This window comes from Pimephales promelas, chromosome 19, assembly GCF_988280905.1.
Source record: "Pimephales promelas chromosome 19, fPimPro1.hap1.1, whole genome shotgun sequence".
Lineage (NCBI taxonomy): Eukaryota > Metazoa > Chordata > Actinopteri > Cypriniformes > Leuciscidae > Pimephales > Pimephales promelas.
Genome location: NC_142787.1, coordinates 22,746,617 through 22,768,297, shown reverse-complemented (window position 1 = coordinate 22,768,297; position 21,681 = coordinate 22,746,617). Strand labels below are relative to the sequence as shown.

The 21,681-nt window shown below is 39.5% G+C and overlaps 1 protein-coding gene across 1 annotated transcript in view; it reads right to left on the bottom strand.

Annotated features, from left to right (window-relative positions):
* The window catches only part of LOC120490749 (complement C7b), a 73,200-nt gene that overhangs the window by 49,418 nt on the left and 2,101 nt on the right, over positions 1-21,681 (bottom strand). The window contains exons 8-11 of the mRNA XM_089124037.1: positions 21,028-21,271; positions 20,171-20,284; positions 19,082-19,248; positions 18,746-18,974 (exon numbers count right to left, since the gene is read on the bottom strand). Coding sequence (XP_088980163.1) covers positions 18,746-18,974; positions 19,082-19,248; positions 20,171-20,284; positions 21,028-21,271 — 754 coding nt within the window. The remainder of the gene's footprint in view (positions 1-18,745; positions 18,975-19,081; positions 19,249-20,170; positions 20,285-21,027; positions 21,272-21,681) is intronic.

Below are 21,681 nucleotides of genomic sequence, written 5' to 3'. Positions count from 1 at the left end.
TCCATTGTTGCACTCAGGTCTAAGTCTCATGGCCCTCTATCAGAATCCAGAGTTTTGAGAAGATTGGGGATACTTAATTTTTCACCCCCCAAAAAAAAACGTAAGGGGTAACACTGTCGTTTTTTTTTTCTGGTCAAAATTTTGAATTTCGATATCTCAGCTCTGGAAGGGTCTAGAGCCTCCATTTTTGCACTCAGGTGTAAGTCTCATGGCCCTCTATCAGAATCCAGAGTTTTGAGAAGATTGGGGATACTTAATTTTTCGCCCAAAAAAAAAAACGTAAGGGGTAACACTGTCGTTTTTTTTTCTGGTCGAAATTTTGAATTTCGATATCTCAGCTCTGGAAGGGTCTAGAGCCTCCATTGTTGCACTCAGGTGTAAGTCTCATGGCCCTCTATCAGAATCCAGAGTTTTGAGAAGATTGGGGATACTTAATTTTTCGCCCAAAAAAAAAAAACATAAGGGGTAACACTGTCGTTTTTTTTTCTGGTCAAAATTTTGAATTTCGATATCTCAGCTCTGGAAGGGTCTAGAGCCTCCATTGTTGCACTCAGGTCTAAGTCTCATGGCCCTCTATCAGAATCCAGAGTTTTGAGAAGATTGGGGATACTTAATTTTTCACCCCCCCAAAAAAAACGTAAGGGGTAACACTGTCGTTTTTTTTTCTGGTCAAAATTTTGAATTTCGATATCTCAGCTCTGGAAGGGTCTAGAGCCTCCATTTTTGCACTCAGGTGTAAGTCTCATGGCCCTCTATCAGAATCCAGAGTTTTGAGAAGATTGGGGATACTTAATTTTTCGCCCAAAAAAAAAACAAAAACGTAAGGGGTAACACTGTCGTTTTTTTTTCTGGTCGAAATTTTGATTTTCGATATCTCAGCTCTGGAAGGGTCTAGAGCCTCCATTGTTGCACTCAGGTCTAAGTCTCATGGCCCTCTATCAGAATCCAGAGTTTTGAGAAGATTGGGGATACTTAATTTTTTGCCCAAAAAAAAAAAAACGTAAGGGGGAACACTGTCGTTTTTTTTTCTGGTCAAAATTTTGAGTTTCGATATCTCAGCTCTGGAAGGGTCTAGAGCCTCCATTGTTGCACTCAGGTCTATGTCTCATGGCCCTCTATCAGAATCCAGAGTTTTGAGAAGATTGGGGATACTTATTTTTTCGCCCAAAAAAAAAACACGTAAGGGGTACCACTGTCGTTTTTTTTTCGGGTCGAAATTTTGAGTTTCGATATCTTAGCTCTGGAAGGGTCTAGAGCCTCCATTGTTGCACTCAGGTCTATGTCTCATGGCCCTCTATCAGAATCCAGAGTTTTGAGAAGATTGGGGATACTTAATTTTTCACCCCCCCCAAAAAAAACGTAAGGGGTAACACTGTCGTTTTTTTTTCTGGTCAAAATTTTGAATTTCGATATCTCAGCTCTGGAAGGGTCTAGAGCCTCCATTATTGCACTCAGGTGTAAGTCTCATGGCCCTCTATCAGAATCCAGAGTTTTGAGAAGATTGGGGATACTTAATTTTTCGCCCAAAAAAAAAAACGTAAGGGGTAACACTGTCGTTTTTTTTTCTGGTCAAAATTTTGAATTTCGATATCTCAGCTCTGGAAGGGTCTAGAGCCTCCATTGTTGCACTCAGGTCTAAGTCTCATGGCCCTCTATCAGAATCCAGAGATTTGAGAAGATTGGGGATACTTAATTTTTCACCCCCCCAAAAAAAACGTAAGGGGTAACACTGTCGTTTTTTTTTCTGGTCAAAATTTTGAATTTCGATATCTCAGCTCTGGAAGGGTCTAGAGCCTCCATTATTGCACTCAGGTGTAAGTCTCATGGCCCTCTATCAGAATCCAGAGTTTTGAGAAGATTGGGGATACTTAATTTTTCGCCCAAAAAAAAAAACGTAAGGGGTAACACTGTCGTTTTTTTTTCTGGTCAAAATTTTGAATTTCGATATCTCAGCTCTGGAAGGGTCTAGAGCCTCCATTGTTGCACTCAGGTCTAAGTCTCATGGCCCTCTATCAGAATCCAGAGTTTTGAGAAGATTGGGGATACTTAATTTTTCACCCCCCCAAAAAAAACGTAAGGGGTAACACTGTCGTTTTTTTTTTCTGGTCGAAATTTTGAATTTCGATATCTCAGCTCTGGAAGGGTCTAGAGCCTCCATTGTTGCACTCAGGTCTAAGTCTCATGGCCCTCTGTCAGAATCCAGAGTTTTTAGAAGATTGGGGATACTTAATTTTTTGCCCAAAAAAAAAAAAACGTAAGGGGTAACACTGTCGTTTTTTTTCTGGTCAAAATTTTGAATTTCGATATCTCAGCTCTGGAAGGGTCTAGAGCCTCCATTTTTGCACTCAGGTGTAAGTCTCATGGCCCTCTATCAGAATCCAGAGTTTTGAGAAGATTGGGGATACTTAATTTTTTGCCCAAAAAAAAAAACGTAAGGGGTAACACTGTCGTTTTTTTTTCTGGTCAAAATTTTGAATTTCGATATCTCAGCTCTGGAAGGGTCTAGAACCTCCATTGTTGCACTCAGGTCTAAGTCTCATGGCCCTCTATCAGAATCCAGAGTTTTGAGAAGATTGGGGATACTTAATTTTTTGCCCCCAAAAAAAAAAACGTAAGGGGTAACACTGTCGTTTTTTTTTCTGGTCAAAAGTTTGAATTTCGATATCTCAGCTCTGGAAGGGTCTAGAGCCTCCATTTTTGCACTCAGGTGTAAGTCTCATGGCCCTCTATCAGAATCCAGAGTTTTGAGAAGATTGGTGATACTTAATTTTTCGCCCAAAAAAAAAAACGTAAGGGGTAACACTGTCGTTTTTTTTTTCTGGTCAAAATTTTGAATTTCGATATCTCAGCTCTGGAAGGGTCTAGAGCCTCCATTTTTGCACTCAGGTGTAAGTCTCATGGCCCTCTATCAGAATCCAGAGTTTTGAGAAGATTGGGGATACTTAATTTTTCGCCCAAAAAAAAAAACATAAGGGGTAACACTGTCGTTTTTATTTTTCTGGTCAAAATTTTGAATTTCGATATCTCAGCTCTGGAAGGGTCTAGAGCCTCCATTGTTGCACTCAGGTCTAAGTCTCATGGCCCTCTATCAGAATCCAGAGTTTTGAGAAGATTGGGGATACTTAATTTTTCACCCCCCCAAAAAAAACGTAAGGGGTAACACTGTCGTTTTTTTTTCTGGTCAAAATTTTGAATTTCGATATCTCAGCTCTGGAAGGGTCTAGAGCCTCCATTTTTGCACTCAGGTGTAAGTCTCATGGCCCTCTATCAGAATCCAGAGTTTTGAGAAGATTGGGGATACTTAATTTTTCGCCCAAAAAAAAAAACGTAAGGGGTAACACTGTCGTTTTTTTTTCTGGTCAAAATTTTGAATTTCGATATCTCAGCTCTGGAAGGGTCTAGAGCCTCCATTTTTGCACTCAGGTGTAAGTCTCATGGCCCTCTATCAGAATCCAGAGTTTTGAGAAGATTGGGGATACTTAATTTTTCGCCCAAAAAAAAAAAACGTAAGGGGTAACACTGTCGTTTTTTTTTTCTGGTCGAAATTTTGATTTTCGATATCTCAGCTCTGGAAGGGTCTAGAGCCTCCATTGTTGCACTCAGGTCTAAGTCTCATGGCCCTCTATCAGAATCCAGAGTTTTGAGAAGATTGGTGATACTTAATTTTTCGCCCAAAAAAAAAAACGTAAGGGGTAACACTGTCGTTTTTTTTTTTCTGGTCAAAATTTTGAATCTCGATATCTCAGCTCTGGAAGGGTCTAGAGCCTCCATTGTTGCACTAAGGTCTAAGTCTCATGGCCCTCTATCAGAATCCAGAGTTTTGAGAAGATTGGGGATACTTAATTTTTCGCACCCCCCCCCCCCCCCCCCAAAGAAACGTAAGGGGTAATACTGTTGTTTTTTTTCGGGTAGAAATTTTGAGTTTCGATATCTCAGCTCTGGAAGGGTCTAGAGCCTCCATTTTTGCACTCAGGTGTAAGTCTCATGGCCCTCTATCAGAATCCAGAGTTTTGAGAAGATTGGTGATACTTAATTTTTCGCCCCAAAAAAAAAAACGTAAGGGGTAACACTGTCGTTTTTTTTTCTGGTCAAAAGTTTGAATTTCGATATCTCAGCTCTGGAAGGGTCTAGAGCCTCCATTTTTGCACTCAGGTGTAAGTCTCATGGCCCTCTATCAGAATCCAGAGTTTTGAGAAGATTGGTGATACTTAATTTTTCACCCCCCCAAAAAAAACGTAAGGGGTAACACTGTCGTTTTTTTTTCTGGTCAAAATTTTGAATTTCGATATCTCAGCTCTGGAAGGGTCTAGAGCCTCCATTTTTGCACTCAGGTGTAAGTCTCATGGCCCTCTATCAGAATCCAGAGTTTTGAGAAGATTGGGGATACTTAATTTTTCGGCCAAAAAAAAAAAACGTAAGGGGTAACACTGTCGTTTTTTTTTCTGGTCAAAATTTTGAATTTCGATATCTCAGCTCTGGAAGGGTCTAGAGCCTCCATTTTTGCACTCAGGTGTAAGTCTCATGGCCCTCTATCAGAATCCAGAGTTTTGAGAAGATTGGGGATACTTAATTTTTCGCCCAAAAAAAAAAAACGTAAGGGGTAACACTGTCGTTTTTTTTTCTGGTCGAAATTTTGATTTTCGATATCTCAGCTCTGGAAGGGTCTAGAGCCTCCATTGTTGCACTCAGGTCTAAGTCTCATGGCCCTCTATCAGAATCCAGAGTTTTGAGAAGATTGGTGACACTTAATTTTTCGCCCAAAAAAAAAAACGTAAGGGGTAACACTGTCGTTTTTTTTTTCTGGTCAAAATTTTGAATCTCGATATCTCAGCTCTGGAAGGGTCTAGAGCCTCCATTGTTGCACTCAGGTCTAAGTCTCATGGCCCTCTATCAGAATCCAGAGTTTTGAGTAGATTGGGGATACTTAATTTTTCGCACCCCCCCCCCCCCCCCCCCCAAGAAACGTAAGGGGTAACACTGTTGTTTTTTTTTCGGGTCGAAATTTTGAGTTTCGATATCTCAGCTCTGGAAGGGTCTAAAGCCTCCATTTTTGCACTCAGGTCTAAGTCTCATGGCCCTCTATCAGAATCCAGAGTTTTGAGAAGATTGGTGATACTTTATTTTTTGCCCAAAAAAAAAAAAACCGTAAGGGGTAACACTGTCGTTTTTTTTTCTGGTCGAAATTTTGAATTTCGATATCTCAGCTCTGGAAGGGTCTAGAGCCTCCATTGCTGCACTCAGGTCTATGTCTCATGGCCCTCTATCAGAATCCAGAGTTTTGAGAAGATTGGGGATACTTAATTTTTCACCCCCCCAAAAAAAACGTAAGGGGTAATACTGTCGTTTTTTTTTCTGGTCGAAATTTTGAATTTCGATATCTCAGCTCTGGAAGGGTCTAGAGCCTCCATTTTTGCACTCAGGTGTAAGTCTCATGGCCCTCTATCAGAATCCAGAGTTTTGAGAAGATTGGGGATACTTAATTTTTCGCCCAAAAAAAAAACGTAAGGGGTAACACTGTCGTTTTTTTTTCTGGTCGAAATTTTGAATTTCGATATCTCAGCTCTGGAAGGGTCTAGAGCCTCCATTGTTGCACTCAGGTCTAAGTCTCATGGCCCTCTATCAGAATCCAGAGTTTTGAGAAGATTGGGGATACTTAATTTTTTGCCCCAAAAAAAAAACCGTGAGGGGTAACACTGTCGTTTTTTTTTCTGGTCAAAATTTTGAATTTCGATATCTCAGCTCTGGAAGGGTTTAGAGCCTCCATTTTTGCACTCAGGTGTAAGTCTCATGGCCCTCTATCAGAATCCAGAGTTTTGAAAAGATTGGGGATACTTAATTTTTCACCCAAAAAAAAAAAAACGTAAGGGGTAACACTGTCGTTTTTTTTTCTGGTCAAAATTTTGAATTTCGATATCTCAGCTCTGGAAGGGTCTAGAGCCTCAATTTTTGCACTCAGGTGTAAGTCTCATGGCCCTCTATCAGAATCCAGAGTTTTGAGAAGATTGGGGATACTTAATGTTTCACCCCCCCCTAAAAAAACGTAAGGGGTAACACTGTCGTTTTTTTTTCTGGTCAAAATTTTGAATTTCAATATCTCAGCTCTGGAAGGTTCTAGAGCCTCCATTGTTGCACTCAGGTCTAAGTCTCATGGCCCTCTATCAGAATCCAGAGTTTTGAGAAGATTGGGGATACTTAATTTTTCACCCCCCCCCCAAAAAAACGTAAAGGGGTAACACTGTCGTTTTTTTTTCTGGTCGAAATTTTGAATTTCGATATCTCAGCTCTGGAAGGGTCTAGAGCCTCCATTGTTGCACTCAGGTGTAAGTCTCATGGCCCTCTATCAGAATCCAGAGTTTTGAGAAGATTGGGGATACTTAATTTTTTGCCAAAAAAAAAAACGTAAGGGGTAACACTGTCGTTTTTTTTTCTGGTCGAAATTTTGAATTTCGATATCTCAGCTCTGGAAGGGTCTAGAGCCTTCATTGTTGCACTCAGGTCTAAGTCTCATGGCCCTCTATCAGAATCCAGAATTTTGAGAAGATTGGGGATACTTAATTTTTTGCCCAAAAAAAAAAACACGTAAGGGGTAACACTGTCGTTTTTTTTTTCTGGTCAAAATTTTGAATTTCGATATCTCAGCTCTGGAAGGGTCTAGAGCCTCCATTTTTGCACTCAGGTGTAAGTCTCATGGCCCTCTATCAGAATCCAGAGTTTTGAGAAGATTGGGGATACTTAATTTTTCGCCCCCCCAAAAAAAACGTAAGGGGTAACACTGTCGGTTTATTTTCTGGTCGAAATTTTGAATTTCGATATCTCAGCTCTGGAAGGGTCTAGAGCCTCCATTGTTGCACTCAGGTCTAAGTCTCATGGCCCTCTATCAGAATCCAGAGTTTTGAGAAGATTGGGGATACTTAATTTTTCGCCCAAAAAAAAAAACCGTAAGGGGTAACACTGTCGTTTTTTTTTTCTGGTCGAAATTTTGAATTTCGATATCTCAGCTCTGGAAGGGTCTAGAGCCTCCATTGTTGCACTCAGGTCTAAGTCTCATGGCCCTCTATCAGAATCCAGAGTTTTGAGAAGATTGGGGATACTTAATTTTTTGCCCAAAAAAAAAACGTAAGGGGTAACACTGTCGTTTTTTTTTCTGGTCAAAATTTTGAATTTCGATATCTCAGCTCTGGAAGGGTCTAGAGCCTCCATTTTTGCACTCAGGTGTAAGTCTCATTGCCCTCTATCAGAATCCAGAGTTTTGAGAAGATTGGGGATACTTAATTTTTCGCCCCAAAAAAAAAACGTAAGGGGTAACACTGTCGTTTTTTTGTTCTGGTCAAAATTTTGAATTTCGATATCTCAGCTCTGGAAGGGTCTAGAGCCTCCATTTTTGCACTCAGGTGTAAGTCTCATGGCCCTCTATCAGAATCCAGAGTTTTGAGAAGATTGGGGATACTTAATTTTTTGCCCCAAAAAAAAAAACGTAAGGGGTAACACTGTCGTTTTTTTTTTCTGGTCAAAAGTTTGAATTTCGATATCTCAGCTCTGGAAGGGTCTAGAGCCTCCATTTTTGCACTCAGGTGTAAGTCTCATGGCCCTCTATCAGAATCCAGAGTTTTGAGAAGATTGGGGATACTTAATTTTTCGCCCAAAAAAAAAAAACGTAAGGGGTAACACTGTCGTTTTTTTTTCTGGTCAAAATTTTGAATTTCGATATCTCAGCTCTGGAAGGGTCTAGAGCCTCCATTTTTGCACTCAGGTGTAAGTCTCATGGCCCTCTATCAGAATCCAGAGTTTTGAGAAGATTGGGGATACTTAATTTTTCGCCCCAAAAAAAAAAACGTAAGGGGTAACACTGTCGTTTTTTTTTCTGGTCAAAAGTTTGAATTTCGATATCTCAGCTCTGGAAGGGTCTAGAGCCTCCATTTTTGCACTCAGGTGTAAGTCTCATGGCCCTCTATCAGAATCCAGAGTTTTGAGAAGATTGGTGATACTTAATTTTTCGCCCAAAAAAAAAAAACGTAAGGGGTAACACTGTCGTTTTTTTTTCTGGTCAAAATTTTGAATTTCGATATCTCAGCTCTGGAAGGGTCTAGAGCCTCCATTTTTGCACTCAGGTGTAAGTCTCATGGCCCTCTATCAGAATCCAGAGTTTTGAGAAGATTGGGGATACTTAATTTTTCGCCCAAAAAAAAAAACATAAGGGGTAACACTGTCGTTTTTTTTTTCTGGTCAAAATTTTGAATTTCGATATCTCAGCTCTGGAAGGGTCTAGAGCCTCCATTGTTGCACTCAGGTCTAAGTCTCATGGCCCTCTATCAGAATCCAGAGTTTTGAGAAGATTGGGGATACTTAATTTTTCACCCCCCCAAAAAAAACGTAAGGGGTAACACTGTCGTTTTTTTTTCTGGTCAAAATTTTGAATTTCGATATCTCAGCTCTGGAAGGGTCTAGAGCCTCCATTTTTGCACTCAGGTGTAAGTCTCATGGCCCTCTATCAGAATCCAGAGTTTTGAGAAGATTGGGGATACTTAATTTTTCGGCCAAAAAAAAAAAACGTAAGGGGTAACACTGTCGTTTTTTTTTCTGGTCAAAATTTTGAATTTCGATATCTCAGCTCTGGAAGGGTCTAGAGCCTCCATTTTTGCACTCAGGTGTAAGTCTCATGGCCCTCTATCAGAATCCAGAGTTTTGAGAAGATTGGGGATACTTAATTTTTCGCCCAAAAAAAAAAAACGTAAGGGGTAACACTGTCGTTTTTTTTTCTGGTCGAAATTTTGATTTTCGATATCTCAGCTCTGGAAGGGTCTAGAGCCTCCATTGTTGCACTCAGGTCTAAGTCTCATGGCCCTCTATCAGAATCCAGAGTTTTGAGAAGATTGGGGATACTTAATTTTTCGCACCCTCCCCCCCCCCCCAAGAAACGTAAGGGGTAACACTGTTGTTGTTTTTTCGGGTCGAAATTTTGAGTTTCGATATCTCAGCTCTGGAAGGGTCTAAAGCCTCCATTTTTGCACTCAGGTCTAAGTCTCATGGCCCTCTATCAGAATCCAGAGTTTTGAGAAGATTGGTGATACTTTATTTTTTGCCCAAAAAAAAAAAAACCGTAAGGGGTAACACTGTCGTTTTTTTTTCTGGTCGAAATTTTGAATTTCGATATCTCAGCTCTGGAAGGGTCTAGAGCCTCCATTGCTGCACTCAGGTCTATGTCTCATGGCCCTCTATCAGAATCCAGAGTTTTGAGAAGATTGGGGATACTTAATTTTTCACCCCCCCAAAAAAAACGTAAGGGGTAATACTGTCGTTTTTTTTTCTGGTCGAAATTTTGAATTTCGATATCTCAGCTCTGGAAGGGTCTAGAGCCTCCATTTTTGCACTCAGGTGTAAGTCTCATGGCCCTCTATCAGAATCCAGAGTTTTGAGAAGATTGGGGATACTTAATTTTTCGCCCAAAAAAAAAACGTAAGGGGTAACACTGTCGTTTTTTTTTCTGGTCGAAATTTTGAATTTCGATATCTCAGCTCTGGAAGGGTCTAGAGCCTCCATTGTTGCACTCAGGTCTAAGTCTCATGGCCCTCTATCAGAATCCAGAGTTTTGAGAAGATTGGGGATACTTAATTTTTCGCCCAAAAAAAAAAACGTAAGGGGTAACACTGTCGTTTTTTTTTCGGGTCGAAATTTTGAGTTTCGATATCTCAGCAATGGAAGGGTCTAGAGCCTACATTGTTGCACTCAGGTCTATGTCTCATGGCCCTCTATCAGAATCCAGAGTTTTGAGAAGATTGGGGATACTTAATTTTTCGCCCCCAAAAAAAAAACACGTAAGGGGTAATCCTGTCGTTTTTTTTTCTGGTCAAAATTTTGAATTTCGATATCTCAGCTCTGGAAGGGTCTAGAGCCTCCATTGTTGCACTCAGGTCTAAGTCTCATGGCCCTCTATCAGAATCCAGAGTTTTGAGAAGATTGGTGATACTTTATTTTTTGCCCAAAAAAAAAAAAACCGTAAGGGGTAACACTGTCGTTTTTTTTTCTGGTCGAAATTTTGAATTTCGATATCTCAGCTCTGGAAGGGTCTAGAGCCTCCATTGCTGCACTCAGGTCTATGTCTCATGGCCCTCTATCAGAATCCAGAGTTTTGAGAAGATTGGGGATACTTAATTTTTCACCCCCCCAAAAAAAACGTAAGGGGTAATACTGTCGTTTTTTTTTCTGGTCGAAATTTTGAATTTCGATATCTCAGCTCTGGAAGGGTCTAGAGCCTCCATTTTTGCACTCAGGTGTAAGTCTCATGGCCCTCTATCAGAATCCAGAGTTTTGAGAAGATTGGGGATACTTAATTTTTCGCCCAAAAAAAAAACGTAAGGGGTAACACTGTCGTTTTTTTTTCTGGTCGAAATTTTGAATTTCGATATCTCAGCTCTGGAAGGGTCTAGAGCCTCCATTGTTGCACTCAGGTCTAAGTCTCATGGCCCTCTATCAGAATCCAGAGTTTTGAGAAGATTGGGGATACTTAATTTTTTGCCCCAAAAAAAAAACCGTGAGGGGTAACACTGTCGTTTTTTTTTCTGGTCAAAATTTTGAATTTCGATATCTCAGCTCTGGAAGGGTTTAGAGCCTCCATTTTTGCACTCAGGTGTAAGTCTCATGGCCCTCTATCAGAATCCAGAGTTTTGAAAAGATTGGGGATACTTAATTTTTCACCCAAAAAAAAAAAAACGTAAGGGGTAACACTGTCGTTTTTTTTTCTGGTCAAAATTTTGAATTTCGATATCTCAGCTCTGGAAGGGTCTAGAGCCTCAATTTTTGCACTCAGGTGTAAGTCTCATGGCCCTCTATCAGAATCCAGAGTTTTGAGAAGATTGGGGATACTTAATGTTTCACCCCCCCCTAAAAAAACGTAAGGGGTAACACTGTCGTTTTTTTTTCTGGTCAAAATTTTGAATTTCAATATCTCAGCTCTGGAAGGTTCTAGAGCCTCCATTGTTGCACTCAGGTCTAAGTCTCATGGCCCTCTATCAGAATCCAGAGTTTTGAGAAGATTGGGGATACTTAATTTTTCACCCCCCCCCCAAAAAAACGTAAAGGGGTAACACTGTCGTTTTTTTTTCTGGTCGAAATTTTGAATTTCGATATCTCAGCTCTGGAAGGGTCTAGAGCCTCCATTGTTGCACTCAGGTGTAAGTCTCATGGCCCTCTATCAGAATCCAGAGTTTTGAGAAGATTGGGGATACTTAATTTTTTGCCAAAAAAAAAACGTAAGGGGTAACACTGTCGTTTTTTTTTCTGGTCGAAATTTTGAATTTCGATATCTCAGCTCTGGAAGGGTCTAGAGCCTTCATTGTTGCACTCAGGTCTAAGTCTCATGGCCCTCTATCAGAATCCAGAATTTTGAGAAGATTGGGGATACTTAATTTTTTGCCCAAAAAAAAAAACACGTAAGGGGTAACACTGTCGTTTTTTTTTTCTGGTCAAAATTTTGAATTTCGATATCTCAGCTCTGGAAGGGTCTAGAGCCTCCATTTTTGCACTCAGGTGTAAGTCTCATGGCCCTCTATCAGAATCCAGAGTTTTGAGAAGATTGGGGATACTTAATTTTTCGCCCCCCCAAAAAAAACGTAAGGGGTAACACTGTCGGTTTATTTTCTGGTCGAAATTTTGAATTTCGATATCTCAGCTCTGGAAGGGTCTAGAGCCTCCATTGTTGCACTCAGGTCTAAGTCTCATGGCCCTCTATCAGAATCCAGAGTTTTGAGAAGATTGGGGATACTTAATTTTTCGCCCAAAAAAAAAAAACCGTAAGGGGTAACACTGTCGTTTTTTTTTTCTGGTCGAAATTTTGAATTTCGATATCTCAGCTCTGGAAGGGTCTAGAGCCTCCATTGTTGCACTCAGGTCTAAGTCTCATGGCCCTCTATCAGAATCCAGAGTTTTGAGAAGATTGGGGATACTTAATTTTTTGCCCAAAAAAAAAACGTAAGGGGTAACACTGTCGTTTTTTTTTCTGGTCAAAATTTTGAATTTCGATATCTCAGCTCTGGAAGGGTCTAGAGCCTCCATTTTTGCACTCAGGTGTAAGTCTCATTGCCCTCTATCAGAATCCAGAGTTTTGAGAAGATTGGGGATACTTAATTTTTCGCCCCAAAAAAAAAACGTAAGGGGTAACACTGTCGTTTTTTTGTTCTGGTCAAAATTTTGAATTTCGATATCTCAGCTCTGGAAGGGTCTAGAGCCTCCATTTTTGCACTCAGGTGTAAGTCTCATGGCCCTCTATCAGAATCCAGAGTTTTGAGAAGATTGGGGATACTTAATTTTTTGCCCCAAAAAAAAAAACGTAAGGGGTAACACTGTCGTTTTTTTTTTCTGGTCAAAAGTTTGAATTTCGATATCTCAGCTCTGGAAGGGTCTAGAGCCTCCATTTTTGCACTCAGGTGTAAGTCTCATGGCCCTCTATCAGAATCCAGAGTTTTGAGAAGATTGGGGATACTTAATTTTTCGCCCAAAAAAAAAAAACGTAAGGGGTAACACTGTCGTTTTTTTTTCTGGTCAAAATTTTGAATTTCGATATCTCAGCTCTGGAAGGGTCTAGAGCCTCCATTTTTGCACTCAGGTGTAAGTCTCATGGCCCTCTATCAGAATCCAGAGTTTTGAGAAGATTGGGGATACTTAATTTTTCGCCCCAAAAAAAAAAACGTAAGGGGTAACACTGTCGTTTTTTTTTCTGGTCAAAAGTTTGAATTTCGATATCTCAGCTCTGGAAGGGTCTAGAGCCTCCATTTTTGCACTCAGGTGTAAGTCTCATGGCCCTCTATCAGAATCCAGAGTTTTGAGAAGATTGGTGATACTTAATTTTTCGCCCAAAAAAAAAAAACGTAAGGGGTAACACTGTCGTTTTTTTTTCTGGTCAAAATTTTGAATTTCGATATCTCAGCTCTGGAAGGGTCTAGAGCCTCCATTTTTGCACTCAGGTGTAAGTCTCATGGCCCTCTATCAGAATCCAGAGTTTTGAGAAGATTGGGGATACTTAATTTTTCGCCCAAAAAAAAAAACATAAGGGGTAACACTGTCGTTTTTTTTTTCTGGTCAAAATTTTGAATTTCGATATCTCAGCTCTGGAAGGGTCTAGAGCCTCCATTGTTGCACTCAGGTCTAAGTCTCATGGCCCTCTATCAGAATCCAGAGTTTTGAGAAGATTGGGGATACTTAATTTTTCACCCCCCCAAAAAAAACGTAAGGGGTAACACTGTCGTTTTTTTTTCTGGTCAAAATTTTGAATTTCGATATCTCAGCTCTGGAAGGGTCTAGAGCCTCCATTTTTGCACTCAGGTGTAAGTCTCATGGCCCTCTATCAGAATCCAGAGTTTTGAGAAGATTGGGGATACTTAATTTTTCGGCCAAAAAAAAAAAACGTAAGGGGTAACACTGTCGTTTTTTTTTCTGGTCAAAATTTTGAATTTCGATATCTCAGCTCTGGAAGGGTCTAGAGCCTCCATTTTTGCACTCAGGTGTAAGTCTCATGGCCCTCTATCAGAATCCAGAGTTTTGAGAAGATTGGGGATACTTAATTTTTCGCCCAAAAAAAAAAAACGTAAGGGGTAACACTGTCGTTTTTTTTTCTGGTCGAAATTTTGATTTTCGATATCTCAGCTCTGGAAGGGTCTAGAGCCTCCATTGTTGCACTCAGGTCTAAGTCTCATGGCCCTCTATCAGAATCCAGAGTTTTGAGAAGATTGGGGATACTTAATTTTTCGCACCCTCCCCCCCCCCCCCAAGAAACGTAAGGGGTAACACTGTTGTTGTTTTTTCGGGTCGAAATTTTGAGTTTCGATATCTCAGCTCTGGAAGGGTCTAAAGCCTCCATTTTTGCACTCAGGTCTAAGTCTCATGGCCCTCTATCAGAATCCAGAGTTTTGAGAAGATTGGTGATACTTTATTTTTTGCCCAAAAAAAAAAAAACCGTAAGGGGTAACACTGTCGTTTTTTTTTCTGGTCGAAATTTTGAATTTCGATATCTCAGCTCTGGAAGGGTCTAGAGCCTCCATTGCTGCACTCAGGTCTATGTCTCATGGCCCTCTATCAGAATCCAGAGTTTTGAGAAGATTGGGGATACTTAATTTTTCACCCCCCCAAAAAAAACGTAAGGGGTAATACTGTCGTTTTTTTTTCTGGTCGAAATTTTGAATTTCGATATCTCAGCTCTGGAAGGGTCTAGAGCCTCCATTTTTGCACTCAGGTGTAAGTCTCATGGCCCTCTATCAGAATCCAGAGTTTTGAGAAGATTGGGGATACTTAATTTTTCGCCCAAAAAAAAAACGTAAGGGGTAACACTGTCGTTTTTTTTTCTGGTCGAAATTTTGAATTTCGATATCTCAGCTCTGGAAGGGTCTAGAGCCTCCATTGTTGCACTCAGGTCTAAGTCTCATGGCCCTCTATCAGAATCCAGAGTTTTGAGAAGATTGGGGATACTTAATTTTTCGCCCAAAAAAAAAAACGTAAGGGGTAACACTGTCGTTTTTTTTTCGGGTCGAAATTTTGAGTTTCGATATCTCAGCAATGGAAGGGTCTAGAGCCTACATTGTTGCACTCAGGTCTATGTCTCATGGCCCTCTATCAGAATCCAGAGTTTTGAGAAGATTGGGGATACTTAATTTTTCGCCCCCAAAAAAAAAACACGTAAGGGGTAATCCTGTCGTTTTTTTTTCTGGTCAAAATTTTGAATTTCGATATCTCAGCTCTGGAAGGGTCTAGAGCCTCCATTGTTGCACTCAGGTCTAAGTCTCATGGCCCTCTATCAGAATCCAGAGTTTTGAGAAGATTGGGGATACTTAATTTTTTGCCCCCAAAAAAAAACCGTGAGGGGTAACACTGTCGTTTTTTTTTCTGGTCAAAATTTTGAATTTCGATATCTCAGCTCTGGAAGGGTTTAGAGCCTCCATTTTTGCACTCAGGTGTAAGTCTCATGGCCCTCTATCAGAATCCAGAGTTTTGAAAAGATTGGGGATACTTAATTTTTCACCCAAAAAAAAAAAACGTAAGGGGTAACACTGTCGTTTTTTTTTCTGGTCAAAATTTTGAATTTCGATATCTCAGCTCTGGAAGGGTCTAGAGCCTCAATTTTTGCACTCAGGTGTAAGTCTCATGGCCCTCTATCAGAATCTAGAGTTTTGAGAAGATTGGGGATACTTAATGTTTCACCCCCCCCTAAAAAAACGTAAGGGGTAACACTGTCGTTTTTTTTTCTGGTCAAAATTTTGAATTTCAATATCTCAGCTCTGGAAGGGTCTAGAGCCTCCATTGTTGCACTCAGGTCTAAGTCTCATGGCCCTCTATCAGAATCCAGAGTTTTGAGAAGATTGGGGATACTTAATTTTTCACCCCCCCCAAAAAAAACGTAAAGGGGTAACACTGTCGTTTTTTTTTTCTGGTCGAAATTTTGAATTTCGATATCTCAGCTCTGGAAGGGTCTAGAGCCTCCATTGTTGCACTCAGGTGTAAGTCTCATGGCCCTCTATCAGAATCCAGAGTTTTGAGAAGATTGGGGATACTTAATTTTTTGCCAAAAAAAAAAAAACGTAAGGGGTAACACTGTCGTTTTTTTTCTGGTCGAAATTTTGAATTTCGATATCTCAGCTCTGGAAGGGTCTAGAGCCTTCATTGTTGCACTCAGGTCTAAGTCTCATGGCCCTCTATCAGAATCCAGAATTTTGAGAAGATTGGGGATACTTAATTTTTTGCCCAAAAAAAAAACACGTAAGGGGTAACACTGTCGTTTTTTTTTTCTGGTCAAAATTTTGAATTTCGATATCTCAGCTCTGGAAGGGTCTAGAGCCTCCATTTTTGCACTCAGGTGTAAGTCTCATGGCCCTCTATCAGAATCCAGAGTTTTGAGAAGATTGGGGATACTTAATTTTTCGCCCCCCCAAAAAAAACGTAAGGGGTAACACTGTCGGTTTATTTTCTGGTCGAAATTTTGAATTTCGATATCTCAGCTCTGGAAGGGTCTAGAGCCTCCATTGTTGCACTCAGGTCTAAGTCTCATGGCCCTCTATCAGAATCCAGAGTTTTGAGAAGATTGGGGATACTTAATTTTTCGCCCAAAAAAAAAAAACCGTAAGGGGTAACACTGTCGTTTTTTTTTCTGGTCGAAATTTTGAATTTCGATATCTCAGCTCTGGAAGGGTCTAGAGCCTCCATTGTTGCACTCAGGTCTAAGTCTCATGGCCCTCTATCAGAATCCAGAGTTTTGAGAAGATTGGGGATACTTAATTTTTTGCCCAAAAAAAAAAACGTAAGGGGTAACACTGTCGTTTTTTTTTTTCTGGTCAAAATTTTGAATTTCGATATCTCAGCTCTGGAAGGGTCTAGAGCCTCCATTTTTGCACTCAGGTGTAAGTCTCATGGCCCTCTATCAGAATCCAGAGTTTTGAGAAGATTGGGGATACTTAATTTTTCGCCCCAAAAAAAAAACGTAAGGGGTAACACTGTCGTTTTTTTGTTCTGGTCAAAATTTTGAATTTCGATATCTCAGCTCTGGAAGGGTCTAGAGCCTCCATTTTTGCACTCAGGTGTAAGTCTCATTGCCCTCTATCAGAATCCAGAGTTTTGAGAAGATTGGGGATACTTAATTTTTCGCCCCAAAAAAAAAACGTAAGGGGTAACACTGTCGTTTTTTTGTTCTGGTCAAAATTTTGAATTTCGATATCTCAGCTCTGGAAGGGTCTAGAGCCTCCATTTTTGCACTCAGGTGTAAGTCTCATGGCCCTCTATCAGAATCCAGAGTTTTGAGAAGATTGGGGATACTTAATTTTTCGCCCCAAAAAAAAAACGTAAGGGGTAACACTGTCGTTTTTTTGTTTCTGGTTGAAATTTTGAGTTTCGATATCTCAGCTCGGGAAGGGTCTAAAGCCTCCATTTTTGCACTCAGGTGTAAGTCTCATGGCCCTCTATCAGAATCCAGAGTTTTGAGAAGATTGGGGATACTTAATTTTTCGCCCAAAAAAAACACGTAAGGGGTACCACTGTCGTTTTTTTTTCAGGTCGAAATTTTGAATTTCGATATCTCAGCTCTGGAAGGGTCTAGAGCCTCCATTGTTTCACTCAGGTCTAAGTCTCATGGCCCTCTATCAGAATCCAGAGTTTTGAGAAGATTGGGGATACTTAATTTTTTGCCCAAAAAAAAAACCGTAAGGGGTAACACTGTCGTTTTTTTTTTCTGGTCGAAATTTTGAATTTCGATATCTCAGCTCTGGAAGGGTCTAGAGCCTCCATTGTTGCACTCAGGTGTAAGTCTCATGGCCCTCTATCAGAATCCAGAGTTTTGAGAAGATTGGGGATACTTAATTTTTCGCCCAAAAAAAAAAACCGTAAGGGGTAACACTGTCGGTTTTTTTTTCGGGTCGAAATTTTGAGTTTCGATATCTCAGCTCTGGAAGGGTCTAGAGCCTCCACTGTTGCACTCAGGTCTATGTCTCATGGCCCTCTATCAGAATCCAGAGTTTTGAGAAGATTGGGGATAGTTAATTTTTCGCCCGAAAAAAAAAAAAATGAAAGGGGCCCTCTATCAGAATCCAGAGTTTCAAGAAGATCAGAGCAACTCAAAATTTCGACCCGCAAAAAAAACCCCACAGTGGTACCCCTGTCGTTTTTTTTTTTGGTGTGAAAAAATAAGTTTCTCCAATCTTCTTGAAACTCTGGATTCTGATAGAGGGCCATGAGACTTAGACCTGAGTGCAAAAATGGAGGCTCTAGACCCTTCCAGAGCTGAGATATTGAGATATTTATAATGGCATACATGCTACGAGGGATGTCAATATCTCAGCTCTGGAAGGGTCTAGAGCCTCCATTTTTGCACTCAGGTCTAAGTTTCATGGCCCTCTCTCAGAATCCAGAGTTTCAAGAAGATTGGAGAAACTTATTTTTTCGCACCAAAAAAAAAAAAAAAAACGACAGGGGTACCAGTTCTTTTTAGTGAACATACAAACAGTGTAGTTTGATATATTAAAGGGATAGTCCATCCAAAAATGAAATGGGTTTCTTTCTTCTGTTGAACACAAAGGAAGATATTCTGAAGAATGATTGGAACCAAACAGTTGTTTGGCACCATTAACAATGGTGCCAAAGTTCCAATCATTCTTCAGAATATCTATCTTTGTGTTCAGCAGAAGAAACTCATACAGGTTTGCAGCAACTTGAGGGTGAGTAAATGATGACAGAATTTGCTTTTTTTGGGTGGAGTATCCCTTTAAAGAATGACTTTTGGTCTGGTTCTTTTAAGCGAATCAAAAAACACACAGCATGACTGGCATAGTCTAACACAGGTAAAGGAATGATTCTCATGAGACGATTCTTTTTAGTGAACCAAAAACATACAGTGTGATCATTGGTGCGTCCCTAGCTTCTAAGGTCGTGAATCAGTATATCATGTACATGACAAGATACTCAAGTCGAACAAATTACTTTTATGAGCTGATTTTTTTTTTCTCTAGTGAATCAAAAACACTCTCATATGCTTTCAAATTGCTTTCGCTGTATTTTTAACATGGTACACCAATCGGTCAGCACAGAATCATTTAATGTCGAACACACCCGAATACCTATACTGAACTGGATCTACATCTAACTCACTTACTGAACTGCACGTTTGTATCTTAAATTCAGAGATTTCCGTAGCAAACATGCTTGCCCGTTGCATTACTGACTGATCTTTCGTATTACAACGATACACTTTTGAATGTTTATTTAATAAATGAACAAATACCTGGTTGTTCTCCGAGGACATGACCATTCTGGCAGGCGTTACCACTGGTGCCTGGCCTGCAAACACAGGTGCACAGACCCTCAGAGAGCACAGCCATACCGTTGTTCTGACAAGGACTGCATTGACAGGGGCTCTGCTCCTCCAGATAGGCCTCCAGTGCCCTCTTTAGGTGGAGTTTCTTCAGCCCGGCACATGGCACCTCTTTGACCAGTTCATACTGTGGTCTCAACTAGGAATATGACACCATGCTGTAAATGCTTCTCTTTACTTTCTCTATATGTTTAAGTACATCTCTGTTTCTGCATTTATGCATCTGATATCTTGATTCTGACATACCTTCTGTTTGATTACATTAGGGAACTCCTTCACTGATCCGGCCCATTTGGAATACATCTGTTTGTTATTGTCAGGGTTTTCCAAGTCTAAGAGACTAAGACCCGCAATATAAGCAGTATGTCCTCCAATAATGTCTGTTTTTACTGGCATCTTATGAATTTTGTTCTCTGTAAAACATTTAAAAGGGTGTGCAGCAAGGTTTATCAGGTCATAAGAAGCAAAGCTGATACTTAACAATCAACCGGGTATCACGACAAGACGTGAAATAATCAAGTTGGTCCACTTTGGAAAACGTGTAGATGTCACGGTTTTACCCCTCAAACGTGAAACTTACACGTTTGCGTTAACACGTTCCAGTGGAGAGATACCCGGATGTTGACCTATTCTACACGTAATCGCCTCTGCCATAACGACCTAAATTGGTTTTCATTAAACCAAGAAAAATGGAATTTTGTTTTATTGACGATCACTGAGAAATGCTCTATTATTTAAAATGCAAAAAACATTTATTATTTTCAAGGTGAAAAGGATTCATTTGCCTACGGTTAACGTGGTTTAACGTCGATACGTTGTTCTAGCGTACCCTCTGCTTAAACGAGGAGCTGGGGGACGCCAGAAAAATAGACGTTTTACTCATTAGGCTACTTCATTAAAAACGTGACATTTAGACTTTTTTTTCGGCGTGGATCAAGGCAAATTAATCATTTTCACCTAAAAGATAATAAATGGGTTTTTTTGCATTTTAAATAATAGAACATTTCTCAGTGATCGTCAATAAAACAAAATTCCATTTTTCTCTGTTTAATGAAAACCAATAGGTCGTTATGGCAGAGGCGATTGCGTGTAGAATAGGTCAACATCCGGGTATCTCTCCACTGGAACGCGTTAACGCAAACGTGTAAGTTTCACGTTTGAGGGGGTTAAACTTACTATGGGTTAAACCGTGACATTTACACGTTTTCCAAAGTGGACCAACGTGATTATTTCACGTCTTGTCGTGATACCGGGTTGTAACAATACATTTAGAGACAAATACTTAATAAATAAAATGAAAAATGAAAAATGAAATAACCAGTCATTTAGACTAACCACTGAAACTCTCAATTGTCTTCATCAGTTTCACACACTTGGTTGTTTTCTTTTTATAGAAGAGACGTCGCTTCACACGTGTAATACACTGGTGGAAATCAATGTCTGTTTTACCTGCGTTAAAAAGAAAATATATTAAACTAAATGAAACACAAATGCCCCATATATAAGGAGCATAACCAGAACCCTATAAATCCAGATTTTTTTTTTTAATGGAATCATTTATTAAACCTTCTGACACAGGTTTAGCAACAGTATTGAAGACTAGTTACATGTACAGCATAAATATCAGTTGTCACTCTTTATATCCCAATGTTAGTAAGATGATATTTAAATGGGATGAGAAAATTGGATCTTGAAATATTACTAACAATATAAAAGTTATTTTTTATGTTTACTTCTTAAAAGCTATTAAACATTGCACAGCAAAAAGACAGTGTACCACAGCCTGAAGGCGGACATTTTTCAATGACACTAAAAGGTCTCTGACTTTAAAAAGTATACACTATTAATTAAACAAGTTAGTTAAAGAAGTTGTTTAAGAATTAGAATTAACTACAGATTTTTCAGCAAAAGTTTTAGGCATTTTTTAGGCAAATTTGCATATAATATATGATACAGTAGGCTTTAAAGGGTTAAATATGGATTTTGGTAGAGGGGACATTTTTTAATTGATATTGATTCTGGTATCCATCAAACAAAACCTGAGCAAGGGATGGACTGGACTGGCAAAGAAACTTGTTTGGACTGGAGATTGTTAAAGATCATTCTGGCACAATTGAACCCCTTCCTCATATAGTTTATGCCCTTGAATATCACAATTAAATGTTGACAGAGAAAGGGGAAAATTAACATACTCATCTGCATCATATAATCTGCATCCAGCTCAAGCAGGGCCCGATACTGGCCACCCAGAGAGCCCTCTTCCATGTAGTGGGTACCATAACGCTGTATAAAGAATTGATAAGCTGATAGGTCATATGTGCTGGGCAAGGCCAACAGATCCTTCCAGAAGTCTTCAGAAAGAGGGAGGTACTCAGGAGCATTGTTCTGGAACTGAGCCACCTCTACCTCATTTTTTATTATCAGGAGGTGATAGGTCTGTCAGACAGAAATGATAGAAATTAAAATATAATATAATTAGGGCTGTCAAACGCTTAATTGCGATTAATCGCATCCAAAATAAAAGTTTGTGTTTACATAATACATGTGGGTGCACTGTGTATAATTATTTTGTATATATATAATTACACACACATGCATGTATATTTAAGAAAAAAAGTATTATTTATATATAAAATATTTCTATTTATTTATAATATAAATTATATATAAATCTATGTAAGTATACATGAAAATATTTCTAAAATATACAAGCATGTGTGTGTCTTTATATATATAAAATAATTATACACAGTGCTCCCACATATATTATGTAAACACAAACTTTTATTTTGGATGTGATTAATCGTTTGACAGCCCTAAATATAATCAAATATTTTTTGCATGTA